At 42.4% G+C, this 15,928-nt stretch overlaps 1 protein-coding gene across 2 annotated transcripts in view; it reads left to right on the plus strand.

Moving 5' to 3' along the window:
- The window catches only part of LOC149261685 (putative thimet oligopeptidase), a 439,851-nt gene extending 424,426 nt beyond the window's left edge, over nt 1-15,425 (plus strand). The window contains exons 16-20 of one of the 2 annotated variants that reach the window (XM_089422600.1): nt 12,891-12,987; nt 13,214-13,287; nt 13,385-13,489; nt 13,598-13,678; nt 15,096-15,425. In XM_089422600.1, the coding sequence (XP_089278726.1) occupies nt 12,891-12,987; nt 13,214-13,287; nt 13,385-13,489; nt 13,598-13,678; nt 15,096-15,212 (474 nt within the window). In that variant the 3' untranslated portion in view covers nt 15,213-15,425. Of the gene's footprint in view, nt 1-12,890; nt 12,988-13,213; nt 13,294-13,384; nt 13,490-13,597; nt 13,679-15,095 lie in introns of those variants that run through there. The other variant, XR_016258489.1, reaches the window with a different exon arrangement.
- Nucleotides 15,426-15,928: the final 503 nt, after the last annotated feature.

The following is a 15,928-nucleotide window of genomic DNA, read 5'->3' on the forward strand; positions in this document are numbered from 1 at the left end:
AGTACTCTTTGGCATCAGCGATATGGGCATCTAAATATGCAGTATCTCTCTCAGCTCTCCCGGGAGGGACTTGTGTCAGGATTACCTGATATTCAGACTCAGCAGTTGGGGGTATGCGGCGCCTGTCAAGCGGGAAAGCAACATCGGTCGTCATTCAAGAATGGAGAATCTTGGCGTGCATCTAAGGTACTCCAGTTACTTCATGCTGATATTTGTGGTCCTATGAATACAGCTTCTATCACTGCTTGCAAATATTTTTTACTTATTGTAGATGATTTCAGTAGAAAGATGTGGGTGTATTTTCTAAAAAATAAATCTGATGCACTTAGTACCTTTCAGAAGTTTAAAACCTTAGTTGAAAAAGAGTCTGGCTGTAACATCATGACTCTTAGGACCGACAATGGGGGGGAATTTTGTTCTTCAGCTTTTGCCAATTTCTGTGATATTCATGGCATCAAACATCAGTTAACCACACCCTACACTCCTCAGCAGAACAGTGTTGTCGAGCGCCGCAACCGCACGGTTGTTGAAATGGCTCGTTCCATGTTACAACACAGGAGTGTTCCAAACAGATTCTGGGCTGAAGCAGTATTTACTGCTGTTTACCTTCTTAACCGATCACCCACTCAGGCTGTGACAGGGAAGACTCCTGAAGAGGTTTGGTCCGGCCGTAAGCCTAAGATCAGTCACCTCAAAGTTTTTGGCTCAGTTGCATATGTTTGGATTCCAGCTGCTAAGCGCTCTAAGTTGGATTCCAAAAGCCAGAAACTCATGATGACAGGGTACAATGATCATCACAAGGCCTATAGGCTGATAGATATAGCCACTGGTCGTCTTAGCTTCAGTCGGGATGTAGTTTTTGATGAGGACAGAGGATTCTTTCAGTCTTCTTCTTCTAAGCAGTGTTCTGAGGATCAGCCTCACAGTGTTCTTCTTCCGGTCGGTCCACCTGATGGGAGGGATGATGTAGCATCAGTATTTGATAATACTCTATCTGAGCTTCCTCCAGAAAATAACCCTCCTCTTGCGGCCCCTATTGCTCTTGAGTCTTCTCCACCTTCTCCTGATATTCGTTCCTCTACTCCTGATATTGGTTCTTCTACTCTTCGGCCAAAATGGTGGGCTAAAACCATTGGTGATCTCCGGGATGATGAGCTCCTTGAAGGTAGAACTTCTAGACATAAGAACAGACAACAGTCTACAGTCAATTTTGCTCTTATGGCTAACCTACACAGTATTTTTGAGCCTCAAACCTATTCAGAGGCTAAGGGTACATCTGAGTGGGAACAGGCTATGGAAGCCGAATTCCAGAGTCTTCAGAAGAATCATACATGGACACTTTCTGATCTTCCTGTAGAGAAAAAACCCATAGGCTGCAAATGGGTGTATAAAGTGAAATACAAAGCTGATGGAACCATAGACAAGTATAAAGCTCGTCTTGTGGCTCGGGGGTTCTCACAGAAGGAAGGCATCAACTATGAGGAGACTTTTGCTCCTACAGCCAAGATGAGTACCATAAGGCTTGTGCTTTCCCTAGCAGCTCAGTTCAATTGGAAAGTTCATCAGATGGATGTAAAGAGTGCTTTCCTAAATGGTGATCTCCAAGAAGAAGTCTACATGACACAGCCTCCAGGATTCAAGGTTGTTGGTCAAGAACAGAAAGTGTGTCGGTTAGCTAAAGCAATCTATGGATTGAAACAAGCTCCTCGGGCTTGGTACATGAAAATTGACCAGTACCTGACAGATCAGGGTTTTCAGCGGAGCCCATCTGATGCAAACCTGTATATCAAGCATACTGGTGATGATATCTTGTTTGTGGTTGTCTATATGGATGACCTTATCATTACTGGCAGCTCTGTACATTTGATCCATGGGATCAAACAAGATTTATGCAGAACTTTTGAGATGACAGACTTGGGACTTCTTCATTACTGTCTGGGGGTTGAAGTTTGGCAGACTGAAAATCAGATCTTTCTATCTCAGTCCAAGTATGCCAAAAATCTTGTGGACAGGTTCAGAATGCAGGATTGCAAACCGGCCACGACTCCTATGGAACCAGGGCTCAAACTTTCAGCACAGTCATCCTCTCCCCTTGTGGATGAAACTTTATTCCGGCAATTAGTGGGCAGTCTCATCTATCTTACTGCTACCAGACCTGACATCAGTTTTGCAGTAAGCTATATTTCCCGCTTCATGTCAGCTCCTAAAGCTGATCATTGGATAGCAGCAAAGCGTGTGCTACGATATGTGCGTGGCACTTCTGATTATGGCCTCCTATACACTCGAAGTTCCAATCCTATACTCAGTGGTTACACTGATTCTGACTGGGCCGGTTCGGTTGATGACCGTAAATCTACAGCTGGGTATGTGTTTAGTCTAGGATCCGGTGCTGTTACTTGGACTAGTAAGAAGCAACAGGCAGTGGCTCTCTCCTCAACAGAAGCAGAGTATCGAGGAGCAGTTAAGGCATCCTGTGAGGCAGTTTGGCTTCGACGTATGCTTGCAGATATGCATGTTTCTCAGACAGGGCCTACTCCTTTGTTTTGTGATAATCAGGGAGTGCTCAAACTTGCCAAGAATCCAGTCTTTCATGAACGAACAAAGCATGTGGAAACTCATTGCCACTACATTCGCCAGCTTGTTGAAGACGGCTCAGTTCAGTTGCAATATGTTCCCACAACAGAGCAGCCCGCCGACATTTTCACCAAGCCTCTTGGTCCTGATAAATTTGTAAAATTCAGAGGGTCTATTGGTGTTGTAAATAGATTGAGCATTAAGGGAGGGTATTAGAATATGTCTATTTAGTATTTAATGCTCAGTCTTTTAGCTGTTGCTATTTTTATTCTTTTAGCAGTTTCTTAGATGAAACTGTTTGTACATAGAAACCTGATGTTTCTATTATTGTAAATATCTTTGTATTATCATTGAGCTGTTTGCTCTTGGTGAATTAATTCATTCGATATTCTTTTACATGCGTGTTTCGCACTGTTTTACAGTTGACAACTTCGTACGATCTTGATTAAAGATAAGTACCTTCAAGACTTATGTTATTTCTTTATGACACTGCCTTTGTTTAGATTTATTGTTTATTCTTCCTAGTTAAATTTTCCAGCACTCGTCTTAACTAGGGAGGTATTCATCATATACAAGTATAAGTGAAGGTGGGCCTCCCGAACCTAAAGGTATTCCTTGTCATTTGGTAATTGAGTATTGTATTTTTCTTATCATAGACACTTCTGGGCATGGATTAATGGGGGGATTCAGTGGAAAGAATGGGCTAGGTTGGTGCCCTTGTCCCCTAGACCCCCTTTTGGATATTAACCTTGGATTCTAATCCCATGGGATCTCTTTTACTAACCATTTGTCTTTAGGGATGGTATTTCACGAGAAACCCTGGTTTTGGTTGCATGGTCCCACTCCCTCATCTGCATATATTACCCCCTTTCCACTCATTATTACCCCATTCATCATTTCTCCCACCTGGGTCCACATAGGGCTAGCTCTCCCCTTGCCCACACCTTGGGTCAGGCCTAGAATGATGCCCCAGAGGTTGATGCAGCTAAAAAGAAAGGTAAAACCACAATTGGCCACATTCAATAGGAAAACGTACCACAATATGCAAAAGATGGCCAAGACAAACACATTTAGCATGTGGGCAAAAGCCAATACATGAGCTCTACCCCATCATCATGACCATCACCCTAGTTCCTACAGGTTCTATGAGCCTCCTTCATCATATAGGAACCCATGATTGTCCCAACCCCTAATGGGAAATGAACCACCCTACCTTAAAAGGGGGTATCCACTACTATATCTCACACATCATGCTCTTACCCCTTGAGCCCCGAGCAGTTAATTAAAGAAAAATCATAAAAAGGCAAAAGGCATATAAAGAAGGGTGGAAAAATCAAGGTCGGGGCACCTCATGTACCACGATTTTTCCCTCCTATACATTATATACCCATGTGTAGGTTTCCCTTCTACTAGCTACCCTTTTACCCCAACATGTGGCCCAAGGTTGCCCCTTCTCATTCCCTACTCCATTCACCTCTTTATCACATACCACCACCTTTTAAAGGATGTACCTTGGACATATTATCCCCTTTAGAACTAGAAACCACCTAATAGGATACTTGGTTAACCCCATTTGGATTTTGGAGACATTAACACATGCCAAAGCCCATTATGGAAGGGCAAGCCATTATAAAGTCCCCACCTATGGTCCATGGTTTGTGAGCTCTTTTACTTAATTTTTTTGATGACTTGTTGTACTAAAAGGCTAGGGGACGCATTGGATCTTATGCAAGATTGCAGGTGGTCTCCATCTTGGGTTTGGTCTCCCTATATGGGGTCCTAACCCTCCAGAGGGCTACATTGGCACATGTAGGGTGTGTGTTGAGAGCCATGGGCCTCCATAGCAATAGACAGCACTCCATGGATCCCTAGAGATGTTCAGAGATTGGCTCGAGATCCATCTATTGGACGAGGAAGATGCACCTGGTTCACCTTTGCCCAATCAGCCCCACAGATGTACCATGCACTTGGCAGTTGACCCAAGACTTGTAGGATGATATGGCATCACCCACACCATCATCAGAGCCCTTATAGATGGTCTACAGGCATCTTCAACTTACTTGGAGACCCATGAGGTCACTTGTGTGCCCTCACAGCGATTGGGAGCACCACAAGTTTGTTATGTGGAGAACAAGTGGCCAACCCCTTGTCCACTACTTTTGGAAGTCCAGCTCATCATTTTGGCACTTATGGACTTCATCAGGCCTCTTAGAGAGCCCAACTACATGCATTATTGATCATTCGACCTCTTGGGAGGCTTATTATTTTATTTTTGAGCTAGTTTGGTGGGCTTGTCATCAACAGATAGTTATTTGCATAGTGTTGAAGTTTCTAAATTTACTTAGTTTAGAAACCCTTGATGCACTTCTTCTGATTTATTCCTACCTACTTGTTATTTTTTTTTAACAAGTTATTTACAAAGTAAATACTGAAAATACCAGTGCATGCTCAACATATTACAGATCAGCAACTAAAAGAAACAAGAACAAACACACCACATGACACCATTATTTTTGGATCAATGTCCCCGGAAAAACCCAATGCGGGAAAACCGGTGCAACTATCTAAGGGTTTTCTTATTAAGAAATATCATAGTACAATCTAGGTGTCGTAACTGGCCTACCCAACAGAGAATTTCCTTAGCAGTTATCCCTCACAGTTTGAGAGAAATCTCCTGGCTGAAACCCCGGAAAACCCTTCCGGCAGCTCCTCAGCACAAAACTGCTCCTGCAACCCCAGCGTCTGCCCAATCTAGACTGCGTCAGCCCCTCTCTGTCTCATGTTGGCCCTGCGTTAGCCTTTCTTGGCCTGCGTCAGCCCCAGGAGGCCCTGCATCAGCTACGCTGGCCCCTCTGGTGCTCTGCGCAGCACTTGGCTGCCTCTGTGTGGCCCTGCGTGAGCCCTTGCTGGCTTTGTGTCACCCTCCTTGGCTGCTGCGCTGCTCTCCCGACACAATCTCTGCCTTCTCTGTTTCTCTGTACTCAATGCCCCTCAGTTGCTCTCCCGATCACTGATTCTATCTCTCTTAGCAAAACCCGCTCTAGAGAATAGAATGACTGATCACTCTGGTGTATTCTCCAAGTGACCCTTAAGCCTCCTCTTATACTTTTCCTGTTGACATCTCAACGACCGAGATTAAGTCCCTAATCAACGGCTAATATTAGATCTGGCTTGATCCATGTCTTTTGGACCATTCTAACACAGATTCATATTAATACACATTAATATTTTATTTTCCCTAAGTTTAGACTTAGGGACTCCATTAAAAATATTAATTATTTTAATATCTCTTGATCTGTTTAGAATCTGCCCAAACCCTTTCTGGGTATTGGAGATCTCATGTGCCCCAACCTCTCCACCAAATTTCGTGGCTAGAGCACATCTGATGCTACCTCAAATCAACACTCCCTCTTAGCAAGGACTGTGCTCTAGCAATACCCCTCACTGAGTATTGCTCTGATCATCCGGCATCGGTGCCTATGTTGATGCTAGGCCTTCCTGCCCACCATCCTCTGCACTGCTGCCTCCTGTACTGTTGCCCATGGTTCTGCCACTGCCATTGTTGCATCTGTATGACAGCTCCCTCTGCATCTGTGTTGTTGCTGGTCCTTTCTCCCAGCACTACATCTGCACTGCACCTCTCATCATGCTACATCGTGCTGCCCACTACTGCACTGCAACTCAACTACTGAGAAGTAAGTAATTGATCTCCCAACTGACCTCCCTGTTGGGCTAGAGACACCCAATGATGTTGAAGCTCCCTCTGTTGCTGACAAGTGCTCCCTCTCTCTAACCTTTGCGCTGCTGCAACACCTCCCTGCATCTCGCACCGTTGCACACCTCTTTATGCCTTCCTGCACTGGTGCAACACTCCTGTGCCTCTCGCACTGTTGCAACCTACTAGTGCTACACTTTCTCGGGACTCCTGCACTGTAGCTCTCTCTGCCGCTTCATCTGCATCTGTCTCTACCCACTCAGTCAGTCCTGCTACTCCTCGTCGGGGCTCCCGTAGCAAGGTCTAATCCAAGAGGCTAGGTACCTCAAGGATCCTGCCCCTCATCGCCTATAGTCCATCTGACTATAGCTCGATGTCTCCGCACTTCCGCTCAAGTGGTGTGTGTGCACTCATGGCATAGTCATCGTCTATCAAAACTTCCTTCTCTGCCCATGCTGGCGCTGCCTTAGTCGCGGAAGGCTCTCCCTTACTCTTCTTCCTTGGGCACTGAGTCGCATAATGACCCATCTCCCCACAGTGGAAGCACTTGATCTTGGAGAGATCTTTCTTCTTCCGCTTCTCCTGCTTTCCCTCAGATGCTAGGGCCACATCCTCCTCCTCCTGCTTGACCTTGATCCCTTTGCTGCTGCTACCTATCTTTGATTGTCGTCTAATCTCTTCCTGGCGAAGAGCTGCGCACATCTCGTCCCAAGGTAGGAGAGTCCCTCTACCCAGGATGCTCTAGACAAACACTTCCCACTCTTCTAAGACAGCATTCAAGGTTGTCCTCACCATAAGCTCCTGATCTGGTGTCGCTCCTATAGCAATCAACTGATCTCGGATCTCGTTCAATCCTCCGAGGAAGGAGTCAATCGATTGACCCTTCTTCATCTGATACGACCTCATCTGGTTCTCGAGCATCATTCTTCTCTGCACAAAAGTATGCTGGTACAGGTTCTCGAGAGCCTCCCACATCTCAACTGTCGTTTCCTTCTTGGCTATATGTCGTACCACATGATCCTTGACCCCGTCGAGGATAATGCACTTGGCCCTCGCCATCGCCTCTTCGTGTTTGTCGTTATCATTGGGGTCGACTGGGATAGCTATAACCTTCAAGGCGAAGTTCTTGACATGATTCCTGTCAAGCACTGATAAGATTATGGCCTTCAAGACTGCGAAGTTCGATGCTGCATCCAGTCTATCCTGGTCTCTTACCCCGTTTAGTGCCATGACGCTCCTCTACTTCCCTCCTGGAAGTTCTCTGTTCGACTCCTCTAAGTCTCTACTTTCCGTCTGGAAGTTCTCTTTTGGACTCCCTCTGAGTCTCTACTTCCAGTCTGGAAGTTCTCTTCTGGACTCCCTCTAAGTCCTGATTTCCGTCCTGGAAATCCTTTTGCCGCTTATCGAGATGCCCCCTACTCTGATTGTCTTGTGCAACTGCACTGTTGATCCAGGTTCCTCGGCTAGAAACCCTCGGTAACAACTCCTTTGGCCCTGCTCTATTAGGTATTGTTCTAACTACAGTACCTCACCAACTCCACTCTGCAATATTTTTGCAGCCTTCTAGACTCCAGCAACTACCCCAATCTGAACTGCGTCGGCCCTTCTCTGTCTCACGCTGGCTCTGTGTCACCCCAGATGGGTCTGCGTCAGCCCTCTGGCCCTCTGCGTCAGCAACGTTGGCCTCTCTGAGGCTCTGTGCAGCTCCCGGCTTCTTCTGCGTGGCTCTGGTTGGCTCTGCGTCACACTTCTTGGCTTTTGCACTGCTAGAAACAACTTCTGTCACCTCGGGACAGCTGTTTTCTGCTGCTATTGCTCCACTCGACTAATGTCTTTTAGTCCTGTGATCTGCAATCACCCTCTGCTACCATGTTGAAGTTTCTAAGTTTACTTAGTTTAGAAACCCTTCATGCACTTTTTCTGATTTATTCCTACCTACTTGTTATTTTTCTTTAACAAGTTATTTACAAAGTAAATACTGAAAATAAACACCAGTGCATGCTCAACATATTACAGATTAGCAACTAAAATAAACATGAACAAACACACCACATGACACCATTATTTTTGGACCAATGTCCCCAGAAAAACCCAATGCGGTAAAATCAGTGCAGCTATCTGAGGGTTTTCTTATAAAGCAATATCAGAGTACAATCTGGGTGTCGTAATTGGCCTACCCAACAGAGAATTTCCTTAGCAGCTATACCTCACAGTTTGAGAGAAATCTCCTGGCTGAAACCCCGGAAAACCCTTCCGGCAGCTCCTCAGCACAAAACTGCTCCTGCAACCCTAGCATCTGCCCAATCTGGATTGCGTCAGCCCCTCTTTGTCTCACGCTAGCCCTGCATCAGCCTTTCTTGGCCTGCATCAGCCCTAGGAAGCCCTGCGTCAGCTACGTTGGCCCCTCTTGTGCTCTGCGTAGCACTTGGCTGCCTCTGCGTGAGCTCTTGCTGGCTCTGCGTCACCCTCCTTGGCTGTTGCGCTACTCTCCTGGCACAATCTCTGCCTTCTCTGTTTCTTTGTACTCAATGCCCCTCAGCTGCTCTCCCAATCACTGATTCTATCTCTCTTAGCAAACCCCACTCTAAAGAATAGAATGACTGATCACTCTGGTGTATTCTCCAAGTGACTCTCAAGCCCCCTCTTATACTTTTCCTATTGACATCTCAACGGCCGAGATTAAGTCCCTAATCAACAGCTAACATTAGATCTGGCTTGATCCATGTCTTTTGGACCATTCTAACACAGATTCATATTAATACACATTAATATTTTATTTTCCCTAAGTTTAGACTTAGGGACTCCATTAAAAATATTAATTATTTTAATATCTCTTGATCTGTTTAGAATCTGCCCAAACCCTTTCTGGGTATTGGAGATCTCATGTGCTCCAACCTCTCCACCAAATTTCGTGGCTAGAGCACATCCGATGCTACCCCAAATCAACACATAGTTGATGGGATAATGTAGGCTCAAATTAGGCAATTTGAACTCCTAATGAGTGTATAAATAGGAGAGACATGAATTCATTTGTATCATCACTTTGGATTGGATCATTCTTCTCTTTAGAGAATTTCACACTTTTTCTGGGATGATGAATTGGAGCATGGATGAATTTTGATGTTTGGATTGGAGTATTTTATCTTGGAGCTTCTTTATTGTCAAATTGTTGATGGTTGGATATGTTCTATTACATGTAAGTACACACGTTTAATGCTATTCTTGTTTTACTTTTGTCATATGCATTGAATGGGATTTTTGCTATATTAGGGCTAATTGTTGCATTGCATAATTGCAAAATTGTGGAATTATTGTTTCTATATAGCATCTCTCAATGTTTGGGCCATGTATGTGAATGAAATCTCCTAGGGATAATTCCATCAGAATTTATCTTGATAAGCCATCTCCTTTTGCAAAGCGAAGTATAAAAGCTTTGAGGTCTCTTCTTCTTGCCCTAAAGGCCAAGCGAAGTAGCCCTTAAGGCCTCCTTGACTAAAATATGAGTTCCTTTCTCATCATTCTCCTAGACTCCATTCTCCCAAAGGGATTAAGGCACTGGTCCTCCAATAGGTGATCACTCAAAGAATACTTTGCTTCATCTTTCCCTCTCTCTTCTAGATCTAGCCAAGTTGGGTCACCCAGAGCATCATTTTCCCGACAAAATAGCCCAAAAAAAATCGATCTCCTAGCCTCTATTGTGCTGGTGTGTCCTCAAGGCCTCCAATTTTGAAGCCATTCCGATGGTGGAGTTGTGAGATAACCCAAGCCCTAGCTCCAAGATCAAACTAGGCCCTGGTGTTCCCTAGGCTAGTGCCTCATAGGATCAATTTGACACCTTTAAGTGGAAATTCTTGCTTTGATCCTTTCCCCTTCCTTGTCTGGGTTAAGAACATCATTGGTTGCTAGATTCTCCCCCCTTAACCTAGGTTGGGTCCACTTGGTCCCATGTGGTCCCACACTTTTGAAAAGTCAAATCTTCAAGAAACATTCAAGAAGTCAAGTCCAATAAGGATTTTAGGATTGGGAAACTCCTTTACAAATCATATTCCTCTAACCTAGCCCTCAAATCCTCACTTCCTTATCCTAGAAACTTTTGTACCTTGCTTAACAAGCAAGTAAGCTCCATTCTTAACCCCCCTTCTAGGAAAAGGATCATTAAGGTCGCTTCACATCCATTGGTCGATTCATCCTTCACAAGTGACTTTCTATATATCGGGTATCCTCCCATCGGTGAAAATCAGTAAAGAGTAGGGAGTCTTGGCTGAGGTGACAGTGGGCTAAGCCTCCATCATTGCCCTTTGATCTAGCAGTGGTCCCTTTTATGCCCCCTACTAGTTTGAGCAGAAATAGTACCACGCAACCAAAATCAGGGTTTCCCATGTAATGCTACTCCTAAAGCTAGTAATCAATCGAGGAGATCCCATGGGACTAGGATACAAGACTAACCACGGAGTTGAGGCGAGGGAACAAGAGTACAGTCCAAGCCCATTCTTTTCGCTGAATCCCCCCACTAATCCATGTCCAAATGTGCTCAAGAAAAGTGAGCATAAGCACCCAATTACATAATGAAAAGTCATACCTTCAGGGTTGGAAGGCCCACCTTCAAACTTACAATCATAACAGACGGGCGAGAGCACACAATAGCTGGCTTGGTTGGCGAAGAATGGTTGCACATCGAGCTATCTGGTGGTTGTTGGCTGCCAGTTGAAGACAAACCTAGGAGAACTTTTCTCCTATAGGGGTCACCCACTGGTGGTGGGTAACAGGCATCAAAGTCAGGGCCTAACTGACCATGGGATCAATCAATATCGTTCATGAGGCCAAACACTCCAACCATAAGCAGTGGTTCTTAGTCAAGCATAATGACCCAAGAGAGTACACAGGATCCATCTACTCAGCCATAAACAAGGTCTCTTGGTCCATGACCCAGGGGAGGAATCCCTATCTCGATATCAATCTCTCTGACTATATAGTCTCTCGGTCCACGACTCAAGGGAGAGAACTCATCCTTCCTGACCAAACTCATTGGCCTCTTAGTGAACGATCCAAGGAAGCGAACTCGAGATCAATCGATTGGTCTCTTGGTAACTACCTAAGGGAGAGATCACAAAATTAGTGTCCTCGACCAAACTCATTGGTCTCTCAGTCATCATGACCTAAGGGATCACTTCATGCCTCAAAACCAAGCTCCCCAACCAAATTCACTAGCCTCTTGGTCAACTAACCTAAGGGAGTGAAAATCTTCCCAACCATAATCTATGGTCTCCCAGCTACATCCCAAGGAAGATTCATGATGCCTTACAATCAATGCTCCCTCTCCAAGAGGAATTCTCATCCATTCCGGCTTCTCATAGAAGCAAACATCAGCAACCTGCTCAATAGCAGAAAAGTATACCATGGTCGAATCTGGCAGACAACAATGGACTGAACAGGCAGCTATTTATCTAGCTTCATTCATGGCTTCTGACAGAAGCAAACATCAAAATATGCAACAGATAGTTCAACGAGCCAATCAGAGAATCAAGTCAGCACTGGAGTCTTGCAGTAGCTTCAAATTTTCCGTCATGGAGATGTTCGTGGCTCGCAATCCATTATGCCAAATCGCAGCAGGGATTTCACCAAGCTCATGCCTTTACGAAAACAGCTGCCTCTTATACTGGACACGGAAGTCTTCATCCCTGTTCAGAAACATATCATTAATACATAAGAGAAAAATCACGGGCTCGTCTTTAACATATTCAGATCAGCATTGTGCTTCAAAGCGTCTAGCCATTTTCATCTTGGAAGTCACAGTTAACTTTTTTTCATCATAGATCAAAACATGCTTCAATTTGGTTGATCTGTCTGCTCCTCTTAGTCCAGGGCTCATCTAATACAATACGAGTCTTCTTGTCACAAGCTTTTTTCTTCCAATCTTTTCATTTATTATAACAGCCTTGCCAAGCTTCTTCATGTGCCTGCAATCCTTCCTAGATGGCCAAGGAAGAGCAAATACAACCAAGCAAGATATACAAGGACAAGAAGAATAACAACAATAGTAATAATTTAAAAAACAGAGATATAAGATACTTATCTTTTGAGAACATGTCAGCTCCCTCTTAATCTTAGCCTTCTTGCATCCAACCTGCAAATCAACCTCTTCATCAAGATGTCATTTCTTCTAGGAGCTAGGTTTTCTTCTTTTAAGTAGAAGCAATTAATCCATAAGCCCTAGGCTTTCATCTCCCACTCTATGTTTGCTTCTCCAACATCTTATATCTAAAATGCCCTGATCCTGTTACTTTGTTTCCCAATTTCCTTCTTGTTTCTGTTTTATGATAACATGGAGATGAATAATCATGTTGGTCAAAGACTCGTCAACCTCTGAAAAACAAGGTGATCTGTATCAGTTTGACCCTTCTTCTTTTGTCCTAATTTGATTGTTTTTCAGCTTTGTAGTTGTAATAATTTGTAAATGTATGAGCACTTTTACATTGCTCTCTGACATCCTCTAGATATTTATTCAATGAGGAGAGTATATGTTTGATCAATCTCAACATAAGAAAGAGTAAATCATTTTTCTCCTTTTGTTCTGAGACATGTTTCTTGTTTCCATTTGCAGGATATCCATAAACCAGTTCCAGATGAAGTTTGCAGGGCTTTAAAGAAGAAGCGAAAGTCTTTCTCTGGGCTGAAAACTAAACAAAAGATAGTTTTATGTATGCATACACCTAACTGCTTAGTTTTGTGAAGTATCCTGTCATTCTATTATAGTTTCAGGCCTTTAATCTCTGGAGCTCAATCCACATTGTCAATTTCTTATCCTTTACTTTCAGTATAGAAAACCTTGTGCTACTATTTATATGTATGCCCAACACGTATTCCATGTGGAATTTATTTCCCAAGTCTCTAACTTTCTTTTACAAATAACAATTATGCTTTCAGGCCTTTTTGATCAGATTATTCATACCAATGAAGTGGTGGATACAAAGGCACTTCTTCGGGATCTTTATCCAAAGGTTGTGGATACAATATACATATATGTTTAAAAAAATGCTCGTTTGATTGTCACATATCAGAGGTTGGAAGGGTCACATTAGTTTCGTTAATCTGCAGGAAATGTTACATATTCCGTTGTTGGAGGGCACAAACCCTGCTGCGTCACTTATGCATCTTGCCACAGGTTATGATGCCAGATGCTACAATTTTATTTGGAGTGAGGTCATATTCTCTCTAACCCTTCTAATATATAACTATTTATTCTATACAATATTATTTCTACATCTTTCCATAGACTCATAGTTGCACCACTGTTGGTCATATTTTTAGGTATTTGCAGCAGATATGTTCCTCTCAAAGTTCAAAGATGACTGCTTAAATTGGTCTGTAGGAATACAATATAAAAATAAGGTCAGTATTTCTTACTTGCATGCTTGATCATGTACAACCAAATTGAACACACCTCTGGGTAGCAGTCATTATTCATTTGTTGTTTACTTGTTTGGCAGAGAGATCATAATTTTATTTTGCTAACTGATTTGACTGAGCAATGTTGGCCAAAGCCTGAATATATTTCTTAACAATTTTCTTAGTACTTCATGCTTCATGTAATTTGTCAATCAACCAAACTTATAGACCTTACTGTAGATAAATATTTTTGACAAATTAATTTGAGGACCATACGGAGTCATCCTCTTAACTGAATCAAGAAAGGTTTTTTGGCTTATATACCTTGGCTTTCATATCTTCTGATGAAAATTTTATCTCACTTGTCAGAAATTTTCCATTTTCAGATAATTACAGATTACCAGCAAAACCGATGAAAGTTGAAAGAAAAACATGTTAACCCTTACTTTCTAGAGACTAACAATGTACAGCAATTTACAGTCATTGGAGCAACAAATAGTCTAGATCATAACAGAGTCAATCAGGATAAGATATAGCAGCAAATCTGCATATGGTAGATTATTTAAAATCTTTCATATGTTTCTTTAATCCTCTTCTTGATATCTCTTCCTTTATCGGTGAAATAACTAGAGTAGTTTAAGGTTTTGCTCAATTCGTCTGTAGGCTGTATTTGTCATGCATAAACTTGGGAACTTAACCAACCTGGTGTATTGTTTGTTGCACATCGACTAATTATTGTGACTGTTAAAGTGGGTGAAACTCCTAAAATTACATTTCCTAGAGTGAAAGTGGCGAGAAAGTTTTAACTAAATATCAAGTATCTCAGTTGTATCCAGGACAAGTTTTTAACTCAAAATAGCCTGCTATTTTTGCATCTTGTGTATAGATATGATCGTTTACCTAGGTTCTTGTTTTCTTCAATATATATGAACATCTACCTAGGTTCTTTTTTTCCTAAATATATGTGATCATCTACCTTAGTTCTCTTTTTTTAATATGTATGGTCATAAACCTAGGTTTTGCAAGTACTGCATTTATTTCTTGAAATTCAAAATTTATTAGGCCTTTCCTGTGAAAGAGCCTCAAAGAGAAACAATTAACTCATCTTCTATTCTTATCTTGGAAACACAAAATCATAGCACTTCAAGATGAGTTAAATTTTCTTGCTCCTTTCTCTAGTTTAAATTGCAAATACACTTCATTTCCAATTATCAGTTGCTCCCAACATATTTTCTTTTTTCTCTAATTCACAAATATAGCGAATAAGTAGTCTGTACATTTATCGTAATAATTGAATTCTAATATGTGAATGATCATTTTTTATATGAAATGGATCTATAAATGATCATATTTGAAGTTTATGTATTAGTGTTGTGCCGCAATGATTAGGGAAAATGACAAATCAACAATTTGGGTGCAGGTATTAGCTCCTGGAGGATCGAAAGATGCTTTAGACATTCTGCATGAATTTCTAGAAAGGGAACTTTCACAGGAAGGATATATGAAGGAGAATGGGTTTCTAACGATAATCGAGTGAATCATGCTCTCATTCTAATCTTTTATAGTTGGTTTCTAGGTATTTACTTTACTGCCTCCAGAAATGGTAATGTGTCAACAGAGTAACTTTCTACATTGTCAATTCAACTCTCATGATGAGTATACTCCTTCAAGGCCCTATATTGTAGTGTTAAATGAGTTTGAATTTTTCTTGGAAGATTTTATAAAAAATTTCCCTTTTGTTTACTTCAAACTCGGAAATTCAAATAAATGTTTCTGAAGTCAGTGGCCCTTTACCTGCCAAGACTTAATGATTTGCTAAAACTGAGTTATTGTTCATTATGTCAATATCATCATTGCTTTTCTTGCTCTTTCCTGAACACCTTTCATGAATTATCTATGAAATAGTTTTCATGGGAAAATGCACAATTAGAGTTTTTATTATTACAGAGTTACTGGAAAAGGATCTTCACCAATACGACTGTCGAGGGGAGTGATGGCTGTCGACAACAGTCAAAACATCGTTCTGAGTTGATCTTCACTGAACCTCCGAAATTTCAAGGATGCGAAGACACGCTTGGTACGTTTAATATTGTGACCATCGAACGTTGCACAAGAAATGCAAGGCAAGCATAGGAATGGTCCCGCATCAGAGTTAGGGTTATGCAGAAAAATTAGAAGGTGAACAGCTAGTGAATTTCACAGACTTCCGCAGAAGACTCGAGTTTCTACAGATGACACGGCTGCTGTAACAGG

The sequence above is a fragment of the Pinus tabuliformis genome, chromosome 6 (assembly GCF_031772625.1).
Source record: "Pinus tabuliformis cultivar Carrire ecotype Pingquan chromosome 6, CPIR1, whole genome shotgun sequence".
NCBI classification, from domain to species: domain Eukaryota; kingdom Viridiplantae; phylum Streptophyta; class Pinopsida; order Pinales; family Pinaceae; genus Pinus; species Pinus tabuliformis.